General features: G+C 39.7%; 1 protein-coding gene across 6 annotated transcripts in view; it reads left to right on the top strand.

Moving 5' to 3' along the window:
* Nucleotides 1-15301, top strand: part of zbtb42 (zinc finger and BTB domain containing 42) — a 16224-nt gene extending 923 nt beyond the window's left edge. The window contains exons 2-3 of one of the 6 annotated variants that reach the window (XM_033027032.1): nucleotides 10773-10985; nucleotides 11914-15301. In XM_033027032.1, coding sequence (XP_032882923.1) covers nucleotides 11931-13355 — 1425 coding nt within the window. In that variant the 5' untranslated portion in view covers nucleotides 10773-10985; nucleotides 11914-11930 and the 3' untranslated portion in view covers nucleotides 13356-15301. Of the gene's footprint in view, nucleotides 1-10359; nucleotides 10673-10772; nucleotides 10986-11030; nucleotides 11557-11911 lie in introns of those variants that run through there. The other 5 variants (XM_033027034.1, XM_033027030.1, XM_033027029.1 and 2 more) reach the window with 5 other exon arrangements.
* The last annotated feature ends 3787 nt before the right edge of the window (nucleotides 15302-19088 follow it).

Raw genomic sequence — 19088 nt, 5'->3', positions numbered from 1 at the left:
ACAGACAGACAGACAGACAGACAGACAGACAGACAGACAGACAGACAGACAGACAGACAGACAGACAGACAGACACAGACACAGACACACACACACACACACACACACACACACACACACACACACACACACACACACACACACACACACACACACACACACACAGTTTTAAAAGTATATAGATATAGATAGATGATAAAATTATTTAGTAGATACTGCATTCAGGAAAAACTATTGTTGGATATCAGTCTTTTTTTGCATCCACCTTAACAGTTGCTAATGGGAACAGGCTAACAAACAGAGAGACATGAAGAAACAAGGAACTGTGTATTCTGGTTTGCAAACAAAAGACACGACGTGCTGGGGTAACTCAGCAGATCAGGCAGCACCTCTGGAGAACACGGACAGGTGACATTTCAGGTCAGGACCTTTCTTCAGACAATAGAGACAGATGGGGAACACACATAACAATCTTCTTTTCAAAGGCTATTGGGATAGGAAAGGGTATGATCAGTTTAATATCACATTAAATAATTGGATTCCTTTAATACCGTGCTGGAGTGTCAACTTGCATAAAGATATATTCTGGTATGCAGGTCACACTCCCAATATACTAACCCCAATGTGTGAATGACCAACAATTCAAATAATATACCTACAGGAATATGAATGCCTTCTTGACATGGAATACATGATATATTACCTCTGCATATCTTTGAATGCAGCGCAACGAGTTTGTATGACCTTACTGTGACTGAGACCTGGCTTCATTTCAGCTGGCAGCATTGAATAGAAAGGAGGAAGAGAACATATATATGTATTTTAACTAGTATTGTCTTTCATCACTTTGAAGAATACCAGAAGGGAACATTGTGCTTAGCCATCCAATTACTTCTGATTCTAAGAAAACTAACCATGTATAGTTCCTTTTTTATAACTAACCGTTCATCTGCACAATTCCTTTGTCTTCTATTTTTTTTAACGTTCAAATAAATACATTTTGTATTTATGTTTAGGTTATGATATTTTAATTACATTTTCATTTTTCAATGTATTAAGTTTTCTGATGTGGTCACTGATAATAGTTAAATATTTGATTCAGTTTACAATCTTTATTTTAGTATAATTGGATCTAGTATCATAACTCAATAATCATGAATAATCATGAATCATAAATTCACTGGAATTTAGGATGAGAGGGTATCTTATAGAAACATACAATTATTAAGGGATTGGACAGGCTAGATGCAGGAAAAATGTTCCCGATGTTGGGGACGTCCAGAACTAAGGGTCACAGTTTAAGAATAAGGGGTAGGCCATTTAGGACTGAGATGAGGTAAAACATTGCCACCCAGTTGTGAATCTGTGGAATTCTCTGCCACAGAAGGCAGTGGATGTATTCAAGAGAGAGTTGGATATACTGTAGGGCTAACGGAATCAAGGGATATGGGGAGAAAGCAGGAACAGGGTATTGATTCTCGATGATCAGCCATGGTTATATATGAATGGATGTGCTGGCTCGATTGGCCGAATGGCCTCCTTCTGCACCTATTTTCTATGATTCTTTGATCAAGATTGTGAATAGATTAAGAAAAAAAGAAAGAATACCTGATCATAGATTTCTGGTAATTCCACTCCAATTTTACAATTTAGAATTTTTATCAATCCAGCACAGACATGAGGATACAGTGGCTTCCTTCTAGTTTGTACTTTTTCTATGATTCTAATTTTTATGGTACAAATTACGTCCACATCCCTCTGTTTAAAGAAGGAGGAATGCATTCCAATATGTTATAGTATGAAAAAATATTCCTTCTTATTAAATAGTTACCAAAAAAAGTCTGATTAGCACAGCATTATAATAATCCTATATTTTGTAGCAGAACTGTTATTTGCTTAAGGATGAAGATAAAATAACTGTTTCTTTAGTTATGTTTCTATGTGAGTCAATAATAGGTAGCCTAAATCATAGTTTAGCATAGCTTTCAATCCAGTAGACAGTACCTATAGCTAGTATCCACCAACTTTAAAGGACACAGAGTGCTGGATTATCTCAGCAAATTAGTTAGCACCTCTAGAGAACATGGATGGGTGATGTTTCAGGTCGAGACTCGAAACGTCACCTATCGATGTTCTCCAGAGATTCTGCCTGACCTGATGTGTTACTCCAGCATTTTGTGTCCTTTTGTGTATTAACCATCAACTGCAGTTCATTGTTTCTTCATCCAACATCTTAAAATGTAACAACCATCTACTAGAGAAGATTTCAATTTGACTACAAGTAAGAATTGAATTGTTCTGTTTGGGATATATGATATGATATATGACAATAAAACACTCTTTGACTTGAAATTCTGCACCACCACCAGGCCAGCTCTTATTTGCCATTCGGGCACAATGTGCTGATGTAACACAGCGGGGGGGGGGGGGTACAGGGGAGTTACTCAGTGCTGGATTCACTCAGTAACCCGCTGAGTTACTCCAGCACTTTGTGTCATTTTGTGCAAACCAGCATCAACAGTTCCTTCTTTCTAGCTCTTATTTGCCATTTCTCTCTTCCTCCACCAGCATTGTCCTAATCCCACTTCCAGTGAAATGACTCAGCATTGCTTGCTAATGGTAAAAACCATACAGACAAGATACTAATCAGAACACATCCTGGAACTATATTTTTATTTGTGATGAGATCAGCAGTTGGAGAACAAGAAACGCAGGTTTGTTTAAATGGCAAATCGTGCTCTGTGGGAAAGCCTTGGTGAAGATAATTAGAACACCTCAAATTATGATATATTATGATCAATAGTCTCTTCTGCAGAATTTCCTCAGATCCCAAGTCATTAATTTAATGGAAATGGCAAGTAACTACAGACGATAATCTTCTTCATTTTTTCTTGTTCTTGTGCATGTTTCATGGTATAATATCTATCAGATAGTCAGGTTCCAATAATTGAATTATAGTTGCAATAATATTTAAGATGAAACCATTGATAAACATCTCGTTGTATTTATATTCCACTTGATAATGGAACAAAGAAACATAATGATATAAGAATCACCTGCTCCAAACATTGATGTTTGCTCCAATGTAAATATAATTCTGACATAGAATGCTGTATATATTTTCCACAAATACTTGTAATCTCAATTGACATTGTTCAAGGTAAGTGTCTGGTGAGCTTATGCTGTTTATTATAGTTTTATTTAGCAGTTCTCACTTATTTCTCCTTTATTTTCTGCACCTTTGTGAGAATGAGAGGGTAAATAAAGCTAGATAGATGGAATTCATTATCCCATTCACTCATCACTCGTGTGCTCTCTGACCTACATCTCTCAGACATACAGGATCTCGGCTGAAGATTCTTACCATTTTCAAATTGCATAGTGGGCTCAGTGCTCGCTGTTTCTGAAACCTTCTCCTCCACCCCTACATTTGGACTCACATGCATCCCCAGTTTTAAGTTTCATGATGGTTGGTCATACTTTTAACTTTTTAGACTCAAATCAACTATGATTCGAGTGGACAGATGAGAGAGGCTGGATTGTTCTTAGAAGACAGGTTGAGAAGTGTATAATAAGAGGTATTGAAAATCATGAAAATAAGAGAGAAACTGTTCCATTAGGTAGAATCGTCAGGAAATAGATGGTGTTGAATGAAGATGATTGGCAAAAGTAACAAAATTAACCTGAGGCACAAAAATATTTATGTATTTGGTGATTGCGGTCTGACTGCAAATAGTTGAAGAATTTCAATCATGTTCAAAAGAGAGCTAAATAAATATTTCAAAGAAAACAATTTCCAGGACCAGGGGGAAATGACAGAGTGGGAAGACATGAATTGCTCAGGCATTGAGCCAATGTGGAGTTGATGCATAATGGCTGTCATCACTTTAGTTGAAACTCCCATTGTTTTCCATGGCTGATGGTGATGTGACATAGTGTAGGTTATTATGGCACACGTGAAACAAGCTGAAATACACCTTTGGTATTGTATCTTATTGTCATTGTTTTCACACTGAGCTTTTGCGCAGCTTGAAATCTTGGGCTCAGTGACATGTCCATCTCAAGCATAAACTCCAAACCAAGAAATATCCATCTGGAAGAAGCTCCTAGCTGACTGCTATGACATTATTAACACATGATTTAAATGAGCAGGTTTTGTTTTATTTAAATGTAATTTGCTTGTTGGAATATACATTTTATTTCAGGGTCTTTGCATGCATCTGAGGAAGAGATAAAATGTTTGTTATAAACTGAAACTATTATTGAAATGATTTAATGGCTTTATGATACCTTGGGAAAAATAGACAGCTTGTTTTTGGTTGTTTGAATAAACACGAGCAAATCAAATCACATCAATCAAATTTATCTCAAAGCACAAAGTGCAAGATAATCTCAACAAGTCAGGCTGCATCTGTGGAGGGAATGGACAGAAGACATTTTGTGTCGGGAACCTTCTTCAGACTTCTATCCTTCTAAATGTATATTTAACATTCGTTTTTGTGCCCTATGGACCAGCAGTGCTGAAAAAATACGTTGGCTAGGGGTATAACCCTTCGGAGGTGTTTTGCTTCTGAGCACATACACTCTCAAACTTAACAGCTCTTAACAGTATATTATGAATGCTGCTGATGCAGTTACACATATTGAAAGAGAGTTAATTAGTATAACCATTCTGCTCACAAAATACAGCCAGTTTTATTTTCTGCTTTGAGCATTTTTTCTTTGCTCTTCACATTATTTCCTTTTATGGAAGTTGTAAAAATCCAGTGTCTTTAAAATTATAATTAAATAAATCTAAATTATATGTATACACTGTAATGAGTTCAAATCTACTTGCTTCACACATGTAATCACTTTCAAAAATGATCATATTTTATTTTCACCATTCAAATTGAATTTTAAATTGAATCTATTCTCATGATAATTCTATGCGCTGTTTTTAAAATATTTGGACAGGTACCTTGCATGCAGTTCAATACTTAACCCAAATAGTTTTCTCATAGACACTGTTGGAAAACTATTTGATTAATCCTAATTTTTTTTACGCATGCACACAAGCACTAAATAATCACCAAGAGCAAGAACACTGACTGATTTACTCTTCCCATATGCTAAGTAGAGTGAATTAAACAGAGCTCCTTATCAGTGCCTTGCCTGGATCATCCAACTTGCTGCAGTATCCTCTGTATGTTAAAACTATAAAATCTGAGCCATCTGAGTGGGCAATTATGTGAAATAAAAGGATCTAAATTTTATGTCATTCATTCGGTCTATATTTGTTAAAGTATGGAGGTAAGAGCTATAGGTGCGATTCAGGTTAAATTGGCATATTCCCCAGGACCCAATGAAATACCTTTTTTGCATGAAGCTCATAGTGTACATGTATACAATTTCAAATGTTTTTGAACAATAATTTTGAACAGTCTGTAAAGACACATTTGCCTGGGCCTTTGTTTTTAGATTTTATTTTCCCTTTCTCCTTTCTAGCCCCCTCCCCTGAGTCATACATTATATCTTAGCCAAGATGAGAAGAAGACAATCTGTTCCCAAGCACTCTGCCAATGCCATTCTGTAACTAGCTGCCGTGAGGTTGCCAAGAGTGGCCCAGGGTGCCTATCCCTGCGCTCTCCCTCTCTCTCTCCCTCCATGGCAAGGTGCCTTCTTCTAATAATATGGCTGAATTTGAGAACTTGCTCTGTAAAGAATCACGACGTATTAACATTCTTCCGCTGCCAAGCTGTTGAAACATTTGAACATTATTTGTAACACAAATATCCTGCGGTATCAGCTAAATAGGTCAAGGAAAGAGCGTTCACGTCGCGGCCCTGTTTCCACTAATCTTTCCACCACCACGCACAAGAAGCGACAAGACAGACACCATTGTATGCAGATGCTGTAGTGTGTTCAGCTCTGGCTGAACAACTTCTAATCTTGTGTGTGGACTCGATAAGAAGAAGAAGCTAAATAGAAACAGCGGATCATTTTATTTCATATCTTTAACATATGATTTTATATTTCTTTTAATTTTTATATCTGACATTTATTCCGATTACAGGGTAAAATTGACAACCAGATTCCAACAACAGCAATAAAAGAAGCTTCAGACAAGATTTCATTTACAATGATACAGCTTAAGCTATAATGTAAAACACGCCAAATGATTTTCATACGATCATTGTTAATTGAGGACAAACTCATTAGAAGATTCCAAAGTAATCCCAAGGCAGGCTGTATAATTTAGTTTAGTTTAGTTTAGAGATATAGCATGGGAACAGGCCCTTCAACCAACCGGGTCCACACCAACCAACGATCACCAATATCAATCCGCAATATCTCATCCCAGTGAAGTTTTGAAGTCTCAGTGGAGCATCATGTCTCCTTTAGCTCTCCACCTTGCAGATTACTCAGCCTGTAGTTTCCTACATTGCTCCAACACCATCCAATATAAGTCATCTACTGCACATGTTTCAACGCAGGGGTAACTCAACATTGACCAAAAGGTATACACCTTTTGTTTTCCGCATTACAAGTGTGGTTGTGCTTTTCTATTTCATTTGTGTCTCTTTATTTCTCTTCTCTTTCAGTCTCCAATTGAAAAATGTTAAACTCTTTCCTTGACAACTTTGGTCAGTACCCTATCATAGTCATTCCTTCTGTACCGTCCCCCCCACCAATCTTTGCAATTTAAAATCCCATTGTTTTATCGTTCAACCTGTTCTGATAGAGGGTCCTTGGCCTTAACTATTTGATCATATATATAGAGCTTGAAGGCTCCCGACCCGAGACCTCACCTATCCATTTTCTCCAGAGATGCTGCCTGACCCGCTGATCTTGTCCCGCCAGCCCTTTTTCAAAATTTAGCAACTCAAAATGGGGGTTGGTCTCCGACGTCGGGAAATACGGTACTCATATGGGTGCTTGTTAAGTGGTTCTGTTATCTACTTTTTTGTTTCAGATTTCCAGCATCTGCAGTTTATTGATACAATAACTATTCACCAATCAGTCCAATATTACCTTGACAATAGTTTCCCCTTTGAATAGAATTTGTATCGCTTCTGACCCATAGTTGGGTCAAGGTACATCATGTTCCTTTCAATAAGATGTTTCAGTTTTCATCCTTCACAGCTGGCTGAAAGCACAACAATAAAATCTAGAAATATAAATGATTCTGTTATTTATATAGGAGATTACATAATATATTTTTATCTTTACATCTGACTGCCTGAGTGCAAGTTGCAAGTGAGTACTCTGTGTACGGTACCTGGCTGAGAATTCAATTCTTTATTCCTGACAACTCAACACAGGTGTTTACACACAAAGACAGTACTCACAGCGGCTAAATACTGAATACAACATGTGGATGTGAAAACTGCTCAGGAGGTCCTCGTGCACTCTCCACACTCAGTTCAACTTTTCACTGACATTGCAGTCCAAGCGGCTCCAAAGCAAACTGATGTGAGTTTATCCCTCCAGGAATCTCTCATCTGTCTCGTGTGTGAAGAAAAATTACAATTGAGATGCAATGATCAAGCATCATAATGGATGGGTAGTGCGGCATTGTCTAGCTGACTAGCACATTGTGCGGTCATGGTGCCAGACCTGTCCTTCGAAACAGTGGCGCAGATGGTAGAGCTGCTGCCCCACAGCGCCAGAAACCTGGGTTCGATCCTGACCTTAGGTGCTGCCTGTGCGGAGTTTGCATATACTCCCTATGGCCATGTGGGTTTCCTCCGGGTGCTCCAGTTTTCAACCACATTCCAAAGATGTGCATGTATTTTGGTTTATTGGCTTCTGTAAAATTGCCTTCTAGTAGGGAGTGGATGAGAATGTGGGATGACATAGAACTAGCATGGAAACAAGAGATTGCAGATGCTGGTTTATCAAGGGAAGACAGAAAATGCTGCAGATCTGGAAAACATGGCAGGGTGACATTTTGGATCGGGACCCTTCTTTACACATTCAGAACTAGTATGAACAGGTGATCAAAGGTTGGTGTGGACTCGGTGGGCCGAAGGACCTGTTCTCATGCTGCATCTCTAAAACATGGAGACAGATGGAACCTTAGCAGTTAGTAACACTTAGTGCTCATATACTTTGTCTCTGTACATAGCCTGATGCAGCCACACAGGAAGGTAGCCATCAGGTTGAGGGCGAAGTTGGGTATGCTGTTGCTCCCTTTTGCCATGGACTTGTGCATTGTAACCCGTCAGATTCACTCAATCTTTGACCCCCAGCTGAACAGGCCTGAGTGATTCCCAGAGCGGAGGAGCAGGGCATAGGCCACATCTGCACCATGTACAGCAGCCCAGGAACATCTCACACCTGGGTGGATCACCTGTCCCAGAGCAGACGTGACCCAGTTGCTGATGGCCTTGGACGGGATCTTATAGTATACATTTAACAGTGAGATGGGTTTCCAATTCCTGTTGTATTCTTCTCTCCTTTCGCTTGAAGATGAGGGTGATGATGCCCTTCTTCATGGAGTCTGACATGCTGCCAGCCGGAATCATAGCACTGTACGCTTCCAGCAAGTCCAGGCCCTCCCAGTCTCACTGAGCTGAGTACTACTCAGTTGATAAGCTGTCGCTTCTAAGCGTTTTATTCAAAAGAATAGATAGAATCCGTTAGCTCCTTCCGGGTCTGTAGTTGGTCCAGACTCTCCCGCTTGCTATTGATTAAAAGCTCCATGATAGCTTAATCACATCCCTTTTTAGCATGGTGATAAAAACTGCAGACAATATTTCAGGTCTGGTCTCATCAATGCCCTGTGCAGCTGTAACATGATATCCCATCTCTTCTACTCAAATAGACAATAGACAGTAGGTGCAGGAGTAGGCCATTCGGCCCCTCGAGCCAGCACCACCATTCACTGTGATCATCCACAATCAGAATCCCGTTCCTGCCTTCTCCCCATATCCCTTGACTCCGTTAACTTTAAGAGCTCTATCTAACTTCTGAGGCAGAGAATTCCACAGATTCACAACTCTCTGGTTTAAAAAGTTTTTCCTCATCTCCATTCTAAACGGCCTACCCCTTATTCTTAAACTGTGGCCCTGGTTCTGGACTCCCCCAACATAGGGAACACGTTTCCTGCCTCTAGCGTGTCCAATCCCTTAATAATCTTATATGTTTCAATAAGATCCCCCTCATCCTTCTAAATTCCGGTGTATTTTGCACATATTAGGATGTCACAAGCATAATTGTTTTGGATTGATTTTGATGAAGACAAATATTGGCTGAAATATTTAGTGCTTCTTACTTTTCTTTGAATTTTTGGACTTAACTGTACACGGTGGAAACCCGTCTCGATTTAGTAATAGACACAGCAAAAGCATAAATGTCCTTGCAAAAAATCCTGAAAAGCTACCGGAAATATAGAAGACAAGTGAATAACATATTAATGCTTATGAAACAAGGTTAAAGTTTTAAGTTGAAGAAAATAGGAACTGCAGATGCTGATTTACAAAAAAAGACACAAAGTGCTGCAGTAATTCAGCAGTTCAGGCAGCATATGTGAAGAACATGGTTAGGCAGGAGCACTTCTTCAAAGTAGTCAAGATGGTTTTATTGTCAGATGTCCCGAAATGTAACAATGAAATTCTTACTTGCAGCAACACAACAGATATTGTAAAATATATGTAAAACCCATAATAAACAAAAAAAAGTTCAGTGTTTATAAAAAATAGACAAATAAATAGACAATAGTTGTGCAAAGTTAAAAATAATGTCCCCAAGTCGATATAGTTCAGAGCCTCCTATTTGGAGGTTGTAGTGTTTCATAGTGTGATAGTTGTAGGGAAGAAGCTGCTCCTGAACTTGAACGTTATAGTTTTCGGACTCATATACCTTCTTCCCGATGGCAGAAATAAAATGAGTGTGCCCAGGGTGATGATGATGGTTCATTTTTCGAGGTCGCGACTCTTGTAGATCTCTTTGATGGTGGAGAGGTCAGTACCCATGATGAACTTGACCATTTTTTGGAAATAGGCACACCTTGAGGAGATTTTGCAATGGAACAGCGAAATGTAGAAACAAGAAACTGCAGGTGTTGGTGTACAAGAAAAAAAAGACAAAGCCTGGTTAGGCAGCATCTCTAGAGAACACGGATAGGTAAAACTTCTTCAAAGCAGTCATATCTTGAGATTTCCCAGTGGAACAGCAAAATGTAAAAACAGGGAACTGCAGATGCTGGTTTATACAAAACACAAAGTACTAGAGTAACTCAGCGGGGAGGATATGTTCTCCAGAGATGCTGCCTGACCCTCCGAGTTACTCCAGTGCATCGTGTCTTGTAAGGTTTGTTGTTTGTACTGAGTGCTAGCAGGACTCTGCAGTGCAGGTGCAGTGGCGGGGGCGGACGAGCAGCGGTGCCTGGGGCGGTGGAAGGACAGGTCTGCAGAGGCCGGCCAGCAATGCCGGCTCCGGCTTCGGCTCCGGTCCGCTACCGATTGACCTTCTGGGCGCCGCCAGCATAGGTAAGTATCGCGAGAGCGGGCGCTGAGGCGAGTCTCACACATACACACACGCATACATACTCTCCCCAACAGTTGGCTTGCGCGGCCCTTCAATATCTGGGCCGCAGATGAAGGGACCACACGGTGGCTTCGCATACACGGGGCCCGGGAGCGGTGGCGGCGAAGGACCGGCCTCTCGCACCAGTCGCCGTGTCCAGGTGAGCAGCAGCGGCGGCGGCACCTGGCGGGAAGCGCGTGCCCCGGTCCGGCCCGCGCGCAGCCACGCGCTCCTGACCAACTGCCGTCCCCGAGAGCGAGCGGCCCGGGCAGCTCGTGCAGCCGCCTCGCTGCAGTACACTGCATTGCCTCGCCTGTCTTCCCCCTCCCCTCCCCTAGTCCAACTTTTCCTGCAACTCGGGGAGTTATGCTGCGTGTGCGCCTCGCTTTATTTTCACCTTACTTCCTCCTTTCTCTGGGGAGGCTGATCGCTCCCCCTCTCCCCTCACCACCCCCTGAGGCCGAAGTAATAAGGTAGAGTTTACTTTTGCAACCGATATTGTAATTCTAGAACTGCGTCCTTTACACGATCTGTCTTATTTTACCTCAGAAAGTTGTTTTTGCACGTTCAATATCTTGTTTTTTTGTTTGTATGGTGTTAAGCGAAAAGGGGGGGAGTGGGTGGAGGAAAGAGGTGAAGGGTGCAAAGAGGAAAATGTTTCTTCGTCCGGCCAGTGGGTGATAAAAAAACTATTTCCTCCTCCCCCCCCCCTCTCAAGCTTTGGCTGCGAGTCGATTTAAAGGAACATATGGCATTAAAAGGAGCACAGCTGGAGGTAGCATTTACATTGCCCGTGATGTCAGAGCAGCTGACTCTCACTCCAGCTTGTTCCTGGAGTCAGTGTTGTGCTTTCTCTCGCCTTTCCTACTTTTGGGACACCTTCCTCTGGATACATTTCGGATTTCCAACCTGTTCCCTCCGTGGGTGTCCGAAGAAAAGAGGAGAGAGAAAAAAACCAAAATGTGTTCAGGACATTCAGACTCTCGAGTGAGGAACCCAAAGGGGGCGTGAGAATTTGCTTTTATCCGCGTTGTTGTGGACAAGGTATAAAGTAAACAGTTGTTTGCTTGTAATTCGAGTGATCGTTGATGTAACACTTACTTTGTCTTTTTTTTAAGTCTCTAAAGTTTGGTTACTGGAGGAAGCCAGTTGCTTCGAGTGGTGATTGCCTAATTTGCTTAATTGATAACATTTTTTTTCCTGTCAGCTGTCGTGTTTCACTTGCCATCTGCACCAACTCTGGGCGCTCGATAGAAATTCGTGTATATGTTAAGTTTGTTGGTTTCTTCCTACAGCCCTTTGGGCTGGAGTGCATCTTAAACTATTGATAGCACAGTTTTAATTGCATGCAGGCTGGATTTTTTTTGGGGTTTTAATTTCTGTTCGGTTTTCATGTTTTAGGAGGTTATGCAGAAAGAATGGAGTTTCCAGACCATAGCCGGCAGTTGCTGCAGTGTCTGAGTCAGCAGCGTCACCAGGATTTTCTCTGTGACTGTACTGTTCTAGTTGGAGACGTTCAGTTTCGAGCCCATCGTGCAGTGCTTGCTTCATGCAGCATGTACTTTCATCTATTCTACAGGGACCAGCTGGACAAAAGAGACATTGTGCATTTAAACAGTGACATTGTCACAGCTCCTGCCTTTGGCCTGCTTCTTGAATTCATGTATGAAGGAAAACTTCAGTTTAATAGCCTACCAGTTGAAGATGTGTTAGCTGCAGCCAGTTACCTTCACATGTACAACATTGTGAAAGTCTGTAAGGGGAAATTGAAAGATAAAGAACTATGTGTCGATGAAAAAATGAACAGTAATGCTCTTCGATTGGTCAAAGAAGAGAGTTCTTCAGAAAGTAATGAACTGATACTGCATACGTTTGATGCACAAAGCAAGCAAAATTGTACTATTGTGGGTTATAAAAATCCCACAGTCAGTGAAAAGATTAATGGACATTCTAAGAGATTGTCTGATCTTGTAGGTATAACTTCTGTATCTACAGAGCCAGAATCATGCAATGTAGCAACTGGAAAAACAAAGTCAAGTGTCAATAGTTCTCTAGGACTTTTGCCTCAAAGAACTGTTGACCATATCAAGGCTTCTGCTGATGTGGACTGTGCTCTAGATCTGTCTTTCAAACCTGTGTCTGGAAGAGATTTATTTTACTCCCCCTACGTTTCTGGACAGCTGGCCTCCGACAGGCAACAGCAGGGCACCGCACCACTTGTTGGAGATGAACAAGAGATACTGTCAGACCAGGAGGGAAGTGAAGAAATGGATCCAGTAAGTCAGAATGGCAATTCTGCCAATGGCATGAATCCAGGCTTTGGACCTGTGTTTCCAGCGAATGGTGTGGCACACAATGATGGAATAGAACAAGAACAGGATGGGAGTGAAGATGAAATTCCATCATCTGATATTTCAAACACCAGGATGGTGATGTCGACGGGACATATTTTTATTTGCCCTCTCTGCAGCAAAGGCTTCCCAAGTCCACATGTTCTTCAGCTTCATCTGAGTACTCACTTCAGGGAAAAAGATGGCCCTCGGGCCAAAATGCCTACTGATGGTTCCATGCCTACCTGCTCGCAGTGTGGCAAAACCTTTTCCTGCATGTATACGCTGAAGCGTCATGAGCGAACTCACTCGGGCGAGAAGCCTTATACCTGTGGTCAATGTGGAAAGAGCTTCCAGTACTCTCATAACCTCAGCCGTCATGCAGTTGTACACACCAGGGAGAAGCCACATGCCTGTAAATGGTGTGAAAGACGATTTACACAGTCGGGTGACCTGTATAGGCATATGCGCAAGTTCCACTGTGGTCTTGTCAAGAGCATTGCTATCAGATAATGTTTCAAAGTTTAGCAGCAAATCTAAACATCCTATTTAAAACTGATGTGCATCTCTGGAAAACTTGCATGGTTTCAGTTGAAGTTGAACCAATTCCATTGCATGGCGTCTCTGCATTAAGTGTGTGGAAGAACATTGCTTTCAATATTTTATACATAAAGCTGCAGTACTTAATAGCAAGCAATTTTTCAATATTTTGGTTAATACTGAATTATCATGCTAAAATTATATCATACTTTCCAAAAATGAAAAAATCTGAAACATTTGTCACTAAAGTATATCTTCCCCTTGATTTCAATGCATATTCAATACATCATTTGGGGACAATAAATATCATGTGTAGAGTCTGTCTTTATCAATCATTAATATAGTAACCACATTTGAAAATCAAGAATTCAATTCACTAATTGAGCAATACTTTATTTTACAAGCTACTGTCAAATAAAATATGACCTTGCAAAATAAAGTTTGCACTGGCATATGTTAAATGGCTAAGCCTGGTCTGTTTAAAAACTAAGCAAAGGTTTTTAGAAATCTTATTAAAGTGGTTTTATAGTACATAGTTATTCTCAATGACAATATGAAACTTTACTTACCAAATACCATTCCAAATGAGACTTAAATAAATTGTGCTGTTTTGCTATATAGTACTGCAGTCTTTATCTGTGAATTTGGGACACTCTGGTCTTACCGCCTGGACAAATTCAATTATAAAGTGTTGCATTTTGTTGTTGCTGTGATTGGGCTATAGCACTAAGAACAACTACTAAATGTTATTGCATTCTCCTGATGAAACTTGATACTGTATTTATAGCATTTTGATGGTTTGGGATGCAGTGGTTATTTTGTTTAATGTTCTGTTTAGAAGATTAAATTATAAAATATTTTTTGAACTTTAATTTTCATCAAATCTAGTGGTCTTTTTAAAAATATCAATGCAGCAAATGGTCAATGTTATGAAAATTGAGTTCTATGCCTGACGAAAGATTCGTACAATAGCAATTACTACTGATAATTTTTAGAGTTTTCATATTTAACCACATAAATCTTGTTCTCATGAAACCTGGTATATATATTTTTAATGAGTTTCCTGTTCATTATTGGGTATTACTGAACCGTATCAGAACAACTACAAAGTTGTTTTGAAGAGGTAAAATGTGAATTTAGTTTTTATTTTAAATTGAATATCAAAAAACCATTTAAGGTATATTTTTAAATTGTGTTGCACACATGAAACTATTTTGCACTCTATTGTTTGAATTTCATTAAATTCAATTTACCATAACAACTTAATAAAATAGGCAAGTTCAAGAAAATAAATATTTAAAAAACTGGAGACCTAACCTAAACTATCAACAAGTCAAACAGGTAAAATACATAATAGTTTTGTATAATCAAAAAAAATTATTTATAGATTTTTGTGATCTTTTCAGAGTTGCGTGTATTATTTGTATCCTTGAAATATTAATGGAGCATTTTTTTAGTAACAATGTAGCAGAGGCATTAGAATGGAGTCTTTTTTTACAAAAACTTTATTGCATTTTTTAAAATAGGAATTGCTTCCTTGTTTAAATTTTAACATTTTAGTGTGGTCTTTAGAGGACAATCGGAAAATGAAGGGTTTTTAATATTGATTAAACCTGTTAGCGCTTATTCAACAAGATGTCTTTTCAATTGTTTTTACTTTGCTACTGTTTCAGTGTGTTATAAAACTGTGACAATCGTGACTAGAACTTGTGTGTTTTTAGTTTAAAAAAAATTTAAACTTTGTATATTAAGATTCCTAATTTTGTGTGCTTACATTTTTGTTCAATACAAAGTCTAAATGCCTGTATATTTTGTGAAGACGTGCCTTCATGTATTACCTCATTCAAAGGATTGAATATTCAGTGCACGATTGCATTCTGTTTAGAAAATGAACAACTTATTAAAAGAACTGACATTTACTTCTGAGTGTTTCTTTAATTTAAATTATGAAATATAAGGTAACAATATTGGCAACCATCATTGTATTTGTCTTGCAATTTGTTTGGATTTGATTTATCTGGTGCCTTGCTGAAAAATTGATCTTGATAGGTTCCCATTCCAGGTTTATGATTAAGCATTGCTGTTAATAATATAATTTCTGTCAATTTTAAAAATATCTTTCTGTGGTGCTCACCACACTACAGATGTCCGTTTCATTGTTCTCCACATGATATTTCAGCAACACTTAATGTGTTTTCAGTGGTAAAGTGCCTCGATTTATACAATGCCCAGCTAATAGTGTGCTCAGTGTATGCATGTATTGTAAAATGCCTTAATAATTCATTTATTTCCACTGTGAACAGTGTTTGTTGCCTATCAAGTCTTTGTTTCAAAAAGGAAATCACAAGATTATTTTTGCTGATTGTTTTATAACTGTTTGATATAATTAGGATAAAGGAGTCCTTCTATCGGGATCAATAAGAGGTTGCAATAACAATGCTCCCAGAATATAATGAAATATTTACATCGGGTTGTAATATACTATGTTCACAAGGGTTTTTCTGTTGTCTCCGGAAGGAAGGTTAGCAAAGTCCTCTCATTAAACTAAATAATGTGGTTTCTGCCAAATAAATACCATAAGCATTTAAGAGCCTAATCTTCAGAAAGTACTTTAATATTCACCTCTTAAATTATTGACTGTACTTTCATGACTTCTGCTATATTTCAGGAGGAATGTAAACATTTTCGGTAAAGCACTTCATTTGTTTTGAAGCCAGAACTTGCCGAGATTTACATAACTTCTGATCTAGTGCCATCACTGACAACATTTAATGTGTAAGTTATAAGTTATGGGTTAATATACAACATGAAATTTATTGAACAAAGAAAAGATGCAAGAAACATTCATTTCAGAAGAAAAATGCCAATATATTACCCTGCATTGGTCCATAAAAATCCAAGTTAAATTAACATACTCCAGTTGGAACTAGAAATTTTAAAGTCGACAAATGTAATCACTTTTGTGCACATAAAGGTACCATAGGGAATATTGATTTTGGATGACGCCCTTGCTCCCCCTCCCCTTAGTCGCAACAGACAGATTCCCTTTAGTCCTCGCCTTCCACTCCATCAGCCATCGCATACAACACATAATCCTCCAAAATTCTCCAACAGGATCTTACCACCAGCCACATTTTCCCATCTCCACCCCTTTCCGCAGAGAACGTTCCCTCCGAAGCTCCCTGGTTAACATCCCTTCCCACCCAAACCACCCACTCCCCAGGTAACCTTCCCCTGCAACCGCAGAAGATGCAACACCAATCACTTTACCTCCTCCCTTGATTCTGTCCAGGGACCCAGACAGTCCTTTCAGGTTAGGCAGAGGTTCACTTGCACCTCCTCCAACCTCATCTATTGTATCCGTGGTTCAAAATGTGGACTCTTGTACATCGTCAAGACCAAACGTAGACTGGGCGATCGTATCGCGGAACACCTTCGCTCAGCCCGCCTGAACCAACCTGATCTCCCGGTTGCCGGACACTTTAATTCTCCTTCCTATTCCTACACAGACCTTTTGTCTTGGGTCTCCATTGTCAGAGTGAGGCTAAACGCAAATTGGAGGAACAACATCTCGTATTTCGCTTGGGCAGTGGTATGAATTTGATTTCTCTCACTTCAGGTAGCCCCGGCATCCCCCCCCCCCCTCTCTCTCTCCCTCCCCCACCCAAGTCGCACTAACCTAGTTTTCACCCTACAAACAGCTAACAATGGCCTGTTTCCTTTATCATCGTTACTTTTTTGCATATCTTTTATTCATTGTTCTATATCTCTCCACATCGCCTTCTATATATCTCCATTCCGTTATCCCTAAACAGTCTGAAGAAGGGTCTCAACCCGAAACACCTCCCCATTCCTTCTCTCCAGAGATGCTGTTTGTCCCGTTTTTGTGTCTATCTTTGGTTTTTAATCATAATCATAATCGTAATTTATTACCCAAGTATGTTTTGCAACATATGAGGAATTTGGTTTGCCATACAGTCATACCAAAAAAGCAACAAGACACACAACTACATAAAAATTTTACATAAACATCCACTACAGCGGCTCCTCCACATTCCCCACTGTGATGGAAGGCAATAAAGTCTTATCTTCTTTCCACCCGCGGTCAGGGGAGTCGAACCATCCGCAGCCGGCGATCGAACTCCCACCTCGGGGCGGTCTAAGCTTCCGCATCAGGACGGTCAAAACTCCTGCGGCTTGGAGTTCCCGAAATCGGTCCCTAACCAGGGACCACGAGCTTCACAATATTAAAGTCCACAGCTCCCACAGGTTGGAGCACCAAAGGCCGACCCCTGGCAAAGGGATCGCCCGCTCCGAGATGTTAAAGTCTGCAGGCTCCGCGGTTTTGGAGCTCTGGAAGTCCCAAAGGAGAGGCCGCCAACTCCGCGATGTTAGGCCGCAGTGCAGATGGAGATACGACATGGAAAAAGTCGCAACTCCGTCGAGGAAAAGGATATTTTAAAAAAAGTTTCCCCCACCACCCCCCACAAAAAACTAAAGATAAGCTAAAACATACATTTTACAATGAACTAAAAACACAAAGAATGAAAAAGATGAAGACAGACCATTTAAACCAGCATCTGCAGTTCCTTCCTACACATTAATTTTTTAAAAATCATGTTTTAGGAATCATTGTTGATTGGGAGACCGAGTGGGAGATTGAGGAGTCGGCCATTCCTGGAATAGTCCCATAGGATCTTTTTATCGACTTCCAATGAAATAGCTAAGAGATTGGCATAATACTTTTTCTGAGGTTGCTTGGCTTGATGATGTTGCACCCATCAGTCCTGTTTTGAAGATATCTTGATGAAGACATCATGAATGGGGCTCAGAAATCAAAGTTAGAATAGACCTTAACCATTAATGTTTAAAAGCTAACACATATAATTAAAACATAAAACAATTTATGGCCATTCACAAACTAAGTGCTTAGCTGATGAGCTGTTGCCAACTTTTTTTTTCTTTCTTTCCTAGAGCAAGGGATTTGTGAGTATAAACATAATGGTCTGAAATGTGCAGGCAGTTCAAAAAGATCACTTGGCACTTGGCTGTCGAAGGGAAAATCCTTACATCTGCAGTAGGTCCAGGATGAGCTGATTGATAAATGCCAACACAAACATCACTTCAGTACATAGCTGAATCCTAGTCTTCTGACAGTGGACTCCTGAGAAAGTTCTGGGAATCCCCAGCATTACACTGGGGTATCTGTTTAAAGTGAACGATTAGAATCTCCATTCATTTAAATATAGATTCCTAGAGCTAAGGAACAAAAAAATTATTCAAATAAAGCAACAGATAACTTGTAATGCTTTTAATCAATCTATTTTGTTTCATATTTAATGTTTTCAATTATAGCGTCTAAATGCCTGAATATCCTTCAAAGGTTGTCACCATTGAGGTCTCTTTCCTTCATAGTATTCAACTAACCTGCAGTCTCAGCTCATTTGACCTTCTGCATCTAGTTGAGGTAAGTGCGGGTGTATAGGCTGTGGGCGAGGGTTAAATCCAGTTTGTATTCTGGCTACATCGTGTTCGCATCAATCAGGTTGACTTTAAATGCTCTGGTATGTCCTGATTTTAAATACATTTCGTTGTTAGGTGTGAGGGGTTTTATACACTTAAGTTTGTAATTATTATTGAAGTATATTATTTTTGATGCTTCTTCCCCAGGCTGCTTGTTGTAGTCCGTAATCTTGTGAAGGAACT

This window comes from Amblyraja radiata, chromosome 9, assembly GCF_010909765.2.
Source record: "Amblyraja radiata isolate CabotCenter1 chromosome 9, sAmbRad1.1.pri, whole genome shotgun sequence".
In the NCBI taxonomy this organism is placed as follows: Eukaryota; Metazoa; Chordata; class Chondrichthyes; order Rajiformes; family Rajidae; genus Amblyraja; species Amblyraja radiata.
The sequence above is the reverse complement of the archived record's forward strand: the minus strand, read 5'-3'. Positions and strand labels throughout refer to the sequence as shown.